General features: G+C 40.8%; 1 protein-coding gene across 9 annotated transcripts in view; it reads left to right on the top strand.

The window, feature by feature from the left end:
• Positions 1 to 14571, top strand: part of PDE4DIPP2 (PDE4DIP) — a 238182-nt gene that overhangs the window by 117695 nt on the left and 105916 nt on the right. For all 9 annotated transcript variants that reach the window (XM_070367402.1, XM_070367396.1, XM_070367387.1 and 6 more), the window contains 3 exons: positions 7850 to 7926; positions 10392 to 10515; positions 10701 to 10876. In XM_070367402.1, coding sequence (XP_070223503.1) covers positions 7850 to 7926; positions 10392 to 10515; positions 10701 to 10876 — 377 coding nt within the window. The remainder of the gene's footprint in view (positions 1 to 7849; positions 7927 to 10391; positions 10516 to 10700; positions 10877 to 14571) is intronic.

The following is a 14571-nucleotide window of genomic DNA, read 5'->3' as shown; positions in this document are numbered from 1 at the left end:
CTAATTAGAGATGTACTTTAGGGAAATTTAAATGGTGGAGATGAAATCATTTACCTCAGATTCGGACTTGAACCTACGTGACCAGTACTCAAACCCAGCCAAAACTCAGGACCTAATGAAGCTCCCAGGTGGCGCTAGTGGTAAAGAACCTGCCTGCCAAAGCACGAGACACGAGATGCAGGTTTGATTCCTGAGTCAGGAAGATCCCCTGGAGAAGGGCATGGAAAACCACTCCAGTATTCATGCCTGGAGAATCCCATGGACAGAGGAGCCTGGCGGGCTACAGTACATGGGGTTGCAAGAGTCGGACATGACTGAAAGGACTTAGCATGGAAATGAAGCTCAGGTTCTTGATGTCTCATCACAGAAAGAATTCAGTGAGAGACAAAGTATAGGTAAGAAGTGGATTTATTCAGATTCAGAGAGAAGCACACTCCACATACAGAGTGTGGGCCATTGCAGAGGCCAAGTGTGGCTACAAAATATGACGTGGTTAGTTTTTATAGGCTGGGTAATTTCATATGCTAATGAGTGGGACATCCTGAAACGCAAAGTCAAGTAGGCCTTAGGAAGCATCACTGCGAACAAAGCTAGAGGAGGTGATGGAATTCCAGTTGAGCTATTTCAAATACTAAAAGATGATGCTGTTAAAGTGCTGCACTCAATATCAGCAAATTTGGAAAACTCAACAGTGGCCACAGGACTGGAAATGTCAGTTTTCATTCCAATTCCAAAGAAGGGCAATGCCAAAGAATGTCCACAATTGCACTCATCTCACATGCTAGTAAAGTACTGCTGAAAATTCTCCAAGCCAGGCTTCAACCATATGTGAACTGTGAACTTCCAGATGTTTAAGCTGGATTTAGAAAAGCCAGAGGAACCAGAGATCAAATTGCCAACATCCATTGAAAAAGCAAGAGAATTCCAGAAAAACATCTACTTCTGCTTTATTGATTGCGCCAAAGCCTTTGACTGTGTGGATCACAACAAACTGTGGAAAATTCTGAAAGAGATGGGAATACCAGACCACCTGACCTGCCTTCTGAGAAATCTGTATGCAGGTCAGGAAGCAACAGTTAGAACCGGACATGGAACAACAGCCTGGTTCCAAATTGGGAAAAGAGTGCATTAAGGCTGTATATTGTCACCCTGCTTTATTTAACTTTTATGCAGAGTGAGTGAAGTGAAGCCGCTCAATCGTGTCCGACTCTTTGCGACCCCATGGACTGTAGCCTACCAGGCTCCTCTGTCCATGGGATTTTCCAGGCAATAGTACTGGAGTGAATTGCCATTTCCTTCTCCAGGGACCTTCCCAACCCAGGGATCGAACCCAGGTCTCCTGCATTGTAGACAGATGCTTTACTGTCTGAGCCACCATCATGCAGAATGCCAAGCTGGATGAAGCACAAGCTGGAATCAAGATTGCCAGGAGAAATATCAATAACCTCAGATATGCCGATGACATTACCCTTATGGCAGAAAGTGAAGAGCCACTAAAGGGCCTCTTGATGAAAGTGAAAGAGGAGAGTGAAAAAATTGGCTTAAAATTCAACATTCAGAAAACTAAGATCATGGCATCCAGTCCCATCACTTCATGGCAAATAGATGGGGAAACAATGGAATCAGTGAGAGACTTTATTTTCTTGGGCTCCAAAATGACTGCAGATGATGACTGAAGCCATGAAATTAAAGGACGCTTGCTGCTTGGAATCAAAGCTATGACCAACCTAGACAGCATATTAAAAAGCAGAGATGTTACCTTGCCAGCTAAAGGTCCATCTAGTCAAAGCTATGGTTTTTCCAGTAGTCATGTATGGATGTGAGAGTTGGACCATAAAGAAAACTGAGCGTCCAAGAATTGATGCTTTTGAACTGTGGTGTTGAAGAAGACTCTTGAGAGTCCCTTGGAATGCAAGGCGATCCAGCCAGTCAGTCCTAAAGGAAATCAGTCCTGAATATTCATTGGAAGGACTGATGCTGAAGCTGAAACACCAATACTTTGGCCACTTGATGCAAAGAACTGACTCATTTGAAAAGACCCTGATGCTGGGAAAGATTGAAGGCAGGAGAAGGGGACGACAAAGGGTGAGATGGTTGGATGGCATACCAACTCAGTGGACATAAGTTTGAGCAAGCTCTGGGAGTTGGTGATGGACAGGGAAGCCTGGCGTGCTGATGTCCATGGGGTAGCAAAGAGTCAGATACGACTGAGCAACTGAACTGAACTGAACTGAATGAGTGGGAGGATTATTCCAACTATTTTGGGGAAAGGGTGGAAATTTCCAGGAATTGGGCCACTGCCCACTCCTTGGTCTTTTGACAGTGCCTTGGGACTGTCATGGTGCCTCTGGGTGTGTCATTTAGCTTGCTAATTGAGGATCAAGGTCTAGTTAAAGTCGACATGTCTGTCATCTTGAACCCATTTGATTCTTGTGATTTATGTTGTGTCCTTGGGCTGTGTCATTCTGTGAAAAGTTGTGCCCTGTCCCTTTCCCTCCTGTTACAGAGAGACTGAGGTTGGAGAGATCAGTTTTGAGACTATTCATTCTTATCCCAGGGATAAGGAAGGGGTACCTCATAGGGTGGTAACTGTGGGGGCTGGAGAGGAGGGCCAGGATTGGAAAGAGATTTTGAAATACCCAGTGCCAACCTCCACTAGAAATGCTTGAAGGCAAGGTATAGTTTTGCTCTTTAGTTCAGATACAATAATGATGTTCTAAGAGCATGTATGATATACAATATATAATCATTGTTACCATTTAATTATAACCACTGTAACTTCCTGGGGGTTTTGAAAATATTTTATAGCAATTTAATTGAAATAAAATTCACATACCACATCAATTCACTCATTTAAAGTGTATAATTAATGTATACATCAGTGTTTCTAGAATATCCAGTGTTGTGCAAATATCAAGGCAGTAAATTTTAGAACATTTTTATCACTCCACAAGGAAACCCCCTCCCCATTAAACATCACTCCCCAATTCCCCCAGCCTGAGTCAATCACCAATGGACTTTATTTTTCTGGATTTGTCTACTCTGGACATTTCATATAAATGGAATCATACAATGTGTGGCTTTGTGACTGCTTTTGCTTGGCATAATGTATTCAAGGATCAGCCATGTTGTAGCATATAGCATTCCTTTTTATGGCCAAATAGCATTCCATTGTATGGATATACCACATTTTGTTTATTTATTAAATCATGGATAAAATTTTTTCAATTATTCTAGAATGTTGCTATGTAAAATATTTGTGCTTGAAATAAGTGACCTATTGAATGGATTGTATAGCAATTTCTATCTTAATACCATATTTACTCATCTACAGTGACTTTCTTTATCCAGACATTAAACCTTCTTTGGGTTAGGCTATATCCTGTACTTCCTCATCAGTCATTGCCTTTAGCATTTTAAATCCATACCTTGGAACTTTGCTTTTCTCAGCTGGACTACAAGCATATACCAAGTGTAAGAAATATATGTTACACATCTTCATGACTCCCCACATGACCTGTTTCCCCACTGAGTGTTGTTAACAATGGAAGAGAGGGGGGCCTGCAAGAGTCAAAGCAGACTATTTTAACACTCTCAGGCTGTGACCACACTTTTTCAATTTAAACTTCTCCCTCCCCCACTCCTAAAAGTGTCTTGTGGAATATTGGTGGGACAGTGTGCAAACTATTGACTTAGAAAACATAACAGGCAATCTTCTAATCTAATGATGAAATGATTAATACATTTTTACATTAAGTACATTTTTTTAGGGCTTCCCTGGTGGCTCAGTGGTAAAGAATCTGCCTGCCAATGCAGGAGACATGGGTTCAATCCTGGATCTGGGAAGATCCCACATGCTGTGGAACAACTGAGCCTGTATGCCATGGCTACTGAGCCAGTGCTCTAGAACCAAGGAGCCTCAACTATTGAGCCCCTGTGTGCATCTGCTAAAGCCCAAATTTCCTAGGACTCTGCAACGAGAGGCCACTGCAAGGAAAAGCCCACACACTGTAACTAGAGAGCAGCCCCTGCTCTCTGCAACTAGAGAAAAGCCCCTGCAGCAATGAAGAACAAGCACAGCCAAAAATAAGTAAATAAAAAAATTTTTAAGTTCTCTTTTTTAAAGAACTGATCAGGTAAAACCATTTCTCTTTGGATATGTTTAAATTTTTATTTTATGTTGGAGTGTAGTTGATTTACAGTATTGTGTTATTTTCAGGTGTATAGCAAAGTGATTCAGTTTTCCATATATATGTATATCCTTTTACAAATTGTTTTCCTATATAGATTACTACAGAGTATCGAGTAGAGTTCCCTGTGCTAATCAGTAGGTCATTGTTGATTATCTAATTTTGTATATAGTGGTGTGTATCTGTTAATCCCAAACTTCTAATTTATCCCTCCCCCAATCTTTCCCCTTTGGTAACCAAAATTTATTTTCTAAATCTGTGAGTCTGTTTCAGTTCAGTTCAGTGGCTCAGTCGTGTCTGACTCTGTGACTCCATGGACTGCACCACGCCAAGCCTCCCTGTCCATTACCAACTCCCGGAGTTTATTCAAACTCAAGTCCATTGAGTCAGTGATGCCATCCAACCATCTCATCCTCTGTCATCCCTTCTCCTCCTGCCTTCATTCTTTCCCAGCATCAGGGTCTTTTCAAATGAGTCAGCCAAAGTATTGGAGTTTCAGCTTCAGCATCAGTCCTTCCAATGCATATTCAAGACTGATTTCCTTTAGGATGGACTGGTTTGATCTCCTTGCTGTCCAAGGGACTCTCAAGAGTCTTCTCCAACACCAGAGTTCAAAAGCATCATTTCTTTGGCACTCAGTTTTCTTTATAGTCCAGCTCTCACATCCATACATGACTACTGGAAAAACCATAGCTTTGAGTAGTCGGACCTTTAATGGCAAAGTAATGTCTCTGCTTTTTAATATGCTGTTTAGGTTGGTCATTCCTGGAGAAGGGAAAGGCTATCCTACTCCTGTATTCTGGCCTGGAGAATTCCATGGGGTCGCAAAGAGTCAGACATGACTGAGTGCTTTTCACTTTCACTTTTCACTAGCTTGGTCATAGCTTTTCTTCCAAGCAGTAAGCGTCTTTTAATTTCATGACTACAGTCACCATCTGCAGTGATTTTGGAGCCCAAGAAAATAAAGTCTGTCACTGTTTCCATTGTCTTCCCATCTTTTTGCCATGAAGTGATGGGACTGGATACCAAGATCTTAGTTTTCTGAACGTTGATTTTGTTTGTTCTTCTTTCTCTAGTTGTTGTAGGTAGAATATTGTTTATTTGTGGAACATAGTGTGAAAACTATTGCTAATTAATATGCTGCTGCTGCTGCTGCTGCTGCTAAGTCGCTTCAGTAGTGTCCAACTCTATGCAACCCCGTAAATGGCAGCCCACCAGGCTCCTCTGTCCCTGGGATTCTCCAGGCAAGAATACTGGAGTGGGTTGCCATTTCCTTCTCCAATGCATGCATACATGCTAAGTCGCTTCAGTCATGTCCAACTCTGTGCCACCCCATAGATGGCAGCCCACCAGGCTCCTCTGTCCCTGGGATTCTCCAGGCAAGAATACTGGAGTGGGTTGCCATTTCCTTCTCCACCTAATTAATATAGTGAGTAATAATGAATCTATTCTGATGCTGAAAGGATTGATACATTTTGCATTAAAATTCTTTTTTTTAAACTGGTCAGGCAAAAAATTTTCTCTTGATTTTTAAGAAAGGTGGTTTGTTTGTTTTTTAGGGATTCACTGTGTCACAGCTTCTACTGGAGAAGAATTTTTTAAACCTCTATTTTTAAAAGGAATAGCCACATTGTAGATTATATGAGTAGTGGATCAATTTATAGAGTTAAAATTGTAGACTTGGAAAAAAATTTCTGTTCTTTAATTTTATATCTATATGGGCTTCCCTGGTGGCTCAGAGGTTAAAGCATCTGCCTGCAATGTGGGAGACCCGGGTTCGATCCCTGGATCGGGAAGATCCCCTGGAGAAGGAAATGGCAACCCGCTCCAGTATTCTTGCCTGGAGAATCCCATGGGCGGAGGAGCCTGGTAGGCTACAGTCCATGGGGTTGCAAAGAGCTTGACACAACTGAGCGACTTCATTTCACTTTTTCACTTTTCATGGGATGATGAATGTTTACTAAGCTCATTTCATTATTTATGTAAGTCATTATGCTCTACCCTTTAAACTTACACAGTGGTGTATGTCAAATATATCTCAATAGAACTGGAAGGGGAGGGGGAAAAAAGGTATGGTATGTCAAATAAAACGATAATCTTTTTTAAAAAAATTCTTGGAAAGGAGTCAGGTAATTGGTTACTCTCTCTCTTTTTTTTTTTTTTTAACCTAATTGTATATTGAACTTTGTAGTAAGCACCAATAATGGAAATCAGTTCAGGAGAATTTTGTGTTTAATATGGATTGGTGTTAAGATTCCAGTCAAGTGATGTTTCCTGAAACAAAACAAGCTACCAACAAAGAGAAAATCTAACTAAACACAGTTAATCTGTAAACACTGTTAGCCCAGTACTCTAGTTCTAGATACTAATTCTCCAGGCCAGAATACCGGAGTGGGTTTCCTTTCCCTTCTCCAGGGGATCTTTCTGACCCAGGGATTGAACCCAGGTCTCCAGCATTATAGGCAGATTCTTTACCAGCGGAACCACAAGGGAAGCCCCATACTCCTCTGGGGACATGTAGAAAGAGAGGGAGTCTCTCCTCCCCAGCCACTCTTTCTTGAGTACATACATTTGCATAGGTATCTTGACAAAAAGCTGACAAAATTTGGTGATAAGATAAGCAAATACAGTTAAATTCAGATTCTCTTCAGCTGTATATAGAATTTAACAGTTTACATTTGAATATTTACTAATGGAGAATGGAGAAATGTGATTAACTATGCAGGAATTTTTCTGAAGAGAATGGTTACAGAGGGTTAAAATTTAATGTTGTAAATTGGAATGTACTTACATTTCCATGTGTTAGATTTTGAAATTACCATGAAATTACCTTGATCCACCAGAATAATTGATTGTTATCCACCAGAATAAAAGATTTACAATCTAATCTTGTAAGACGAGACTGTTTTAGCAGTTCTGTATGAGGCTCATAAACTTTATTGTCTGTTTGCTTGGATAGATAAAATGATAAAACCTAGAGAAGTAACTGTATTTATTTTTTTCCCCCTCCTTTTCATTCCTCTTTTCTACTTACTTAGAAGAAGAATGTTTAGATTGAATATCTGTTTGTGTGCAGGTGCCCAGGATATTCCACCTTTGGTGTCATTATTTTCTTTCCTTTGTATGGCATATTATTAATTTAATATGTGATTATGGCTGAGAACTTCAGCTATCCCAGTCAGGAAGGGAAAACTATTGTTTTTGTAAGTAATAATAGCAAATTTAAAAAAATTACTTAGTTATTTACAATATTATGTTAGTTTCAGATGTATAGCAAAGTGATTCAGATATGTGTGTGTATAGTGGTATGTATTTGTTAATCCCTTACTCTAATCCCTACTTCCCACCTCCACTTTGGTAATCATAAGTTTGTTTTCTATGTCTGTGAGTCTGTTTCTGTTTTGTAAATAAGTTCATTTGTGTCATATTTTATACTCCACATATGTGTGTGTTAGTCGCTCAAGTTGTGTCCGACTCTTTGCGACCCCATGGACTGGAGCCCACCCGGCTCTTGTCCATGGGATTCTCCACGCAAGGATACTGGAGTGGGTTGCCATTTCCTTCTCCACATATAAGTGGTATCGTATAATATTTGTCTTTCTCTGTCTAACCAGGTGTCTGTGGCAGTTAATGATAATTAATGCCTGTTTGCTTTTCAGAACATCGAGTTGAAGGTTGAAGTAGAGAGCCTGAAACGAGAACTCCAGGACAAGAGACAGCATCCGGATAAAACATGGTGAGTTGCAGTCTGAACTAGTTGAACTCTTGGTTCTTTCCAGAGTCTGGCTCATTTAGCTGTAACCAAATTCTTTAACCTTAATTCTGGCATTTGAGTGCTGTATCCAATTCAGGAGTTGAAACAAGGGGCCTTCTTTTCCGGGCTCTCTGCAAGTCTGAGTGACATTGAAGTAGATTGTAATGTCATCAAAGCTAAGCCTATAAACTACCTAGTCAGTAATCTACAAAGAGCATCCAGGGTTGACACAGAATTCGGGGGAAATGGGTACTGTCATATACTGCTGGTGAGAATGCAAATTGTGGTAACATTTTTGGAATGTAGTACTACTTATGAAAGTAAAAAATTAATACTTTATTTGATCAAATAATTCCTAAAAGGAATCTATTCATTATAAATAAAAGTATGAGCATAAAAGGATAAATAAATAAGGATATTAACCACATCATTTTTTCGTAATGGCAAAAAAAAATGAAAACAACTATCCATCAATAGGACAATGGTTGAAAACATTTCAAGGTGGGAAGTCCCTGATACACTAAGTAAGGGGTGAAGTGCTGAGTGATACTTAGAATATAAGCCCCTTTGGGTAAAGAAAAACACCCTATGTGTACATGTGCTTGGTTGAGTATGCATAGAAAAAACTGCAGGGTTACATACCAAACACTTTAACATTGCTGTCTTCAAGAGAGAGAGACTGGAATTTGTGATAGGGAGAAGACTTGATTATTTTTATATACCAATATTATTAGCATGGTTACTTTTATAATTAAAAACCCCTTAGTTTTAAATGACAAATGTTACTGAAATTTTTACTAAAAATTTTCAGATTATGTCCTAGAATCAGTATATATTCAATCTGATCTGGCATTCCTTCTATCTCTACAGTATTTCTTGATACTTAATTAATAGAGTGATAGTCCAGTAATATTAGAATACTCAAACTAGACTCAGCTGTACACAGTATGCTGATATTACTCAATTACTAAGGCATTAAATGAGCTTATAGATTTTAGGAAAATGTGAAATACCAATTGAGTTATAAATTTTGAGATTTGTATAGTGTACTTTTAATTACCATTTCAGCCTTTTATTAGGTGGCACTATCCTATTTTTAGAAATGAGAAAGCTAAGGTACAGAGTGTTAAAGTCTTTGCAGATGAGTGGCAGAACCCACAACGTCTGGCATCAAGTTCAAGGCACTTCTGCCTTCACAACAGCTGTAGCCTATTAAATCAGGCATTCCTGGCTAACTGAGTTACTCAGAAAATGTGTAACTTCAATCTTACGATATTGTACTTTGCTGTTGTCTATTACATTTATCAAGGAATATGGAGTCAAAGTAAAAGTTGATTATTCCTGAGGTCTGCCTATTTAGGGGGGTTCTTAGGTTATTCTCTTGACTGGTATCACTTGTACAACAAAGACCCTTCTATTCCCAAAAGGCTGTATAATGACATGAACTCAAGATAAATATAGTTTCCAGGACAGTGCTGAGTAGTGTCCACTTCGACCAAGGAATTCTATAATCTTTAAGGAAGCTCCATTTAGTCGCCATGGACACAACCTCTTGGGCCTAATATTAAAATACTCCTGGGCTTGGACAGAGCACCTTTGATTTATCATGAGCCTGTGAAGGTTCAGTATTGTTCTCTCTATTCTGAAAACAAGAAGATGGTCAGTGGTTCTCAACAAATGGCTTAAAACAGGAATAAAATCAAACCGGAATTAAGATCATTCAGCACCTGATACTGCCTTCACTAATCCTCAGACATCTAAGGGCAGCTGTTGTCAGCTATAAATAAGCTGGTGACACCTTACCCGCTTCGTGCTAGTGCCTGGACATTCATTCCTGAGGACATCAGAGAAGCAAAGCTGGCCCAGAACCCTGATCTTCCATAGATTAAATGTCCACTTTCTGCATGGGACCATGGGGAAACTGGATAGAACTCTGGGTAGGTAGCCCAGACTCAGGACAGTCTACAGGTTACTGGCTAGAAAGGACAAGAGCCTTTCTATGGCTGTCCAAATGGATATTCTGTTCCAGCAACCTAAATGGAAGGAACACTCTAAATTCAAATAGCAAGAAATCAAGGAATGAGCAAAGGACTCTGGGAGAGCAGTCCAAATGGAAAAGTCCAGGGACAGGTGGCAGTGAACATGGATGCTGAGTTCTAAGCCATTTGATGACTGCCTGCCTTTCAACTGAAAGCTTTTCCTCTTAAAGCTGTAGCAGTAGTGAAGCTTCTTGGGTGTCAAGTATTATATTCTGATTGACAAGCAATACAAATTAGAGTTCCTAAAAGATTATCTGAAAAGTTGGAATGAGCAGTTCCACGAATAATTGCTGTTCCACAAATAATTTCTTCTCACCAGTGTGATTCAGAATTACTGAAACAGCCTGAGTGGGTCCACTTGCTAAGTTATATAGCTGGCTGTGACTGGCTGATGTTCTGTGGTTTTAGCGCTGATGCAGAGAATATCAACAGCCATAATGAAGCTGAGCTCCGGCGCCAGTTTGAGGAGAGACAGCAGGAGACGGAGCATGTTTACGAGCTCCTGGAGAATAAGATCCAGCTTCTGCAAGAGGTGAGTATCCCCAGCTACGGGTCCCCTTTTACCTCTTTCCTGACTGCTCTGCCTCCTGGCCTTCACCTTTTCCCTCTCTACTTTCCTTCCTAAGGTCCTTAAGTGTCCCTGTGTTTCAGGGCTCCTAACCTAGGTGGGGGCTCTGCAGCTGCTTGGTTTTCATTCTTTTTTGTGCCTCCTTGCAGGAGTCCAGACTAGCAAAAAATGAAGCCGCACGGATGGCGGCTCTGGTGGAAGCAGAGAAAGAGTGTAACCTGGAGCTCTCAGAGAAACTGAAGGGAGTCACCAAGGAGAGGGAAGATGTACCAGGAGACCGGGTCAAATCTGACCAGTACACTGAGGCCCTGGCCCAGAGGGACAAGTAGGTACCTTTGGTACTGTATTTGCTACTTCTCTTTTGTCTGTTTTCAAGCCTGTGAGAGTATATGGCAGCTACACTGTTGCCTTTTAAGGACTTACGGTGGGCCTTCACCATTTCCAAGACTTTATGGCTCCCCTAAGTAAAGAATCTCTCTTTAGGGTTGAGTCTTTAATGGTATCCATTAACAGAACTGACTTGCTGGCAATCAGGAGATTTAAGTAGGTGTAAGTAGAACAATGGTCAAATGATAGTGAACAAGAGAAATGATCACTTATTCACATGGATTGAGCACCTGCTGTATGCCAGACAAAGGACTAAGCACTCAGGTTACAGAGATGAAAGACCCATTTCCTGTCATCAAGACACATGTTATACATTATTAATAAGTTCTCTGGTAGGAGTAACATGGGATACTCTGGGGTGTATAGGATTGTCATCTACTCAAGAGCAGGGTGCCACTGGAATACAAGCAAATCCTACAGCTCAATTGCAGAAAAATAAATGACCCAATAAAAAAATGGGCCAAAGAACTAAATAGACATTTCTCCAAAGAAGACATACAGATGGCTAACAAACACATGAAAAGATGCTCAACATCACTCATTATCAGAGAAATGCAAATCAAAACCACTATGAGGTACCATTTCATGCCAGTCAGAATGGCTGCGATACAAAAGTCTACAAGCAATAAATGCTGGAGAGGTGTGGAGAAAAGGGAACCCTCTTATACTGTTGGTGGGAATGCAAACTAATACAGCCACTATGGAGAACAGTGTGGAGATTCCTTAAAAAACTGGAACTACAACTGCCTTATGACCCAGCAATCCCACTGCTGGGCATACACACTGAGGAAACCAGAATTGAAAGAGACACATGTACCCCAATGTTCATTGCAGCACTGTTTATAATAGCCAGGACATGGAAGCAACCTAGATGTCCATCAGCAGATGAATGGATAAGAAAGCTGTGGTACATATACACAATGGAGTATTACTCAGCCATTAAAAAGAATACATTTGAATCAGTTCTAATGAGGTGGATGAAACTGGAGCCTATTATACAGAGTGAAGTAAGCCAGAAAGAAAAACACCAATACAGTATACTAACACATATATATGGAATTTAGAAAGATGGTAACAATAACCCTGTATACGAGACAGCAAAAGAGACACTGATGTATAGAACAGTCTTTTGGACTCTGTGAGAGAGGGAGAGGGTGGGATGATTTGGGAGAATGGCATTGAAACATGTATAATATCATATATGAAACGAGTCGCCAGTCCAGGTTCGATGCATGATACTGGATGCTTGGGGCTGGTGCACTGGAACGACCCAGAGGGATGGTATGGGGAGGGAGGAGGGAGGAGGGTTCATGATGGGGAACATGTGTATACCTGTGGCGGATTCATGTTGATATATGGCAAAACCAATACAATATTGTAAAGTTAAAAAATTAAATTAAATTAAAAATAAAACAGATGGAACCCTAGAACATTTCCAGGATACATTAAAAAAAAAAAAAAAAAAACGAAAGAAAAAGTTTCCTGGAGGAGGTGAAATCTGAGGTGGATTTTGAAGAGTGAATAGGAGTTGAAAGAAACAATGTAAGAAGTGGTTAGGGAGGGGAAAGGTCCTGTGCAGGAGGAAACACCACTGAGGGGAGACTCAGGGACAGGCATATTTCAGGACAAAGAATTAGTTCTACAGGACCAGAGTGGAGGGTCTGGGAAAGACCAGTGAGAGGTAAGCTGTATTTGGAAAAGGGCATCTGACTGTGCTGGCTTTGTATTTAAAAGGAACTTGAATTTTCTCATAAATGTAAGTGGGCAATTGTTGAGGGCAGGGCTGTGTCTTGGTTATTGGAGCAACTTCTTAAATGTTCTCTTCTGGTCCTGCCCTTCTCCGTTTCATCCCAATCTAACAATTCAGAGCAGTTTTGAAATGAAATTGACAAATATTTAGCCTCTTCAATGCATGATACTACGGTGGCATAAAAAGCTGTAAGTGGTTTTTAACTGGATAGGTGAAAAACACACAGTGTACACACAGTGACCGATGACCAGTGTGATCTTTTTGAGACACAAATCTGATCATATTATTGCAGAGCCGTTTGGAAAATTCCCAACATCTTTAGGAAGTAAGATCTGTTCTTAGTGTGGCCATCAAAGCCTGTTATGTTCTGACCCCTGATTTCCCCCAGACTCATCCCCTACCATGACTCCTTCACATTTCACTGATTCTAGACTAGTAGGCAATGGCACCCCACTCCAGTACTCTTGCCTGGAAAATCCCATGGACGGAGGGCCTGGTGGGCTGCAGTCCATGGGGTCACTAAGAGTCGGACACGACTGAATGACTTCACTTTCACTTTTCACTTTCATGCATTGGAGAAGGAAATGGCAACCCACTCCAGTGTTCTTGCCTGGAGAATCCCAGGGACGGGGGAGCCTGGTGAGCTGCCGTCTATGGGGTCGCACAGAGTCAGACATGACTGAAGTGACTTAGCAGCAGCAGACTAGTAATAATAATGATGACTAAGGTTTGCTGGGCTCTTACTGTATAACTGAGCTGAGTCCTTTATATTCTTGTTTAATTCTCCCATAAAGTTTAGTTCTCTCATAAAGTTAACAATCCCATAAGATAGGGATTATTATATTTTATAAAGGAAGAAATTGTCATTTAGAGAGTTATGTAACATGGCTTCAGGCTTTGCTGGAATCCAGACCCTGAAGGCACACCACCTCCAGAAGCATACAGTGCTATGTCAGGTACCCAGAATTTCGTTCATGCTCTTCCTTTGTGGGGAAACATCTGTGTTTTCCCCTCCTGGTGAACTCTTGTTCATTCTTCAAAACTCTTGAAGGCATCAATGCTTACTTCTGTGAAGGCTTTTGTGACAGAATTAAGTATTTATATTCTTGTTTTGTATGCGTACATGCTCAGTCACTAATTCATGTCCTACTCTTTGTGACTCCATAGACAGTAACCCTCCAGGCTGCTCTGTCCATGGAATTTTCCAGGCAAGAATACTGGAGTGGGTTGTTATTTCCTACTCCAGGGCATCTTCCTGACCCGGGGGTCAAACCTGCATCTCCTGTGTCTCCTGCATTGGCAAGTGGATTCTTCAGCACTGCGCCGCCTGGGAAGTCCTTGTTTTGTATACACAGCCATCAGTGCACAGTCTTCTGTGCATTGTCGTATTTTCCTTCAGATCTTCTCCGCTAGATTACCTGAGACTCTGTCCCATCTCTGTATTCCAGTGAACACTTGTCAAACCAAAAGGAAAAAAAAAAGACAGACGTACCTAACAAATTGAGGGAGTTCGTGTCACATGGCCTTGAATAGCTTTGTAAAGTAGGAAAGTAGATCATCTGTAGAGACTGAGGGTCAAAGGGAATAGTGAGGTCTGAGGCTTGAGAAAAGTAGAGATGTTCTAGCACAGATACCATGGGGAAGTTAATAGGAAGTCCACATTCGTCATCATAACTATCATTGCAACTTGCATTCATATACATTTTTAAATTTTAAAAGTCCTTTCTCATCCCCAAGTCTAAGCTGATGCTCATACCTTAAATTAATTTATAATTTGTCTATGAGATTCCTACTTGACTTTCTGGTGCCCGTAACCTTTTGGCCATACCATTTTCCTGCCAAGGTGCTGTCACTGTCTTAACATATGCTGTGTTGCATGCGTG

Source organism: Bos mutus, chromosome 3, assembly GCF_027580195.1.
Source record: "Bos mutus isolate GX-2022 chromosome 3, NWIPB_WYAK_1.1, whole genome shotgun sequence".
NCBI lineage: Eukaryota > Metazoa > Chordata > Mammalia > Artiodactyla > Bovidae > Bos > Bos mutus.
Note: the sequence above shows the minus strand (reverse complement) of the source record. Positions and strands in the feature narration are given on the sequence as shown.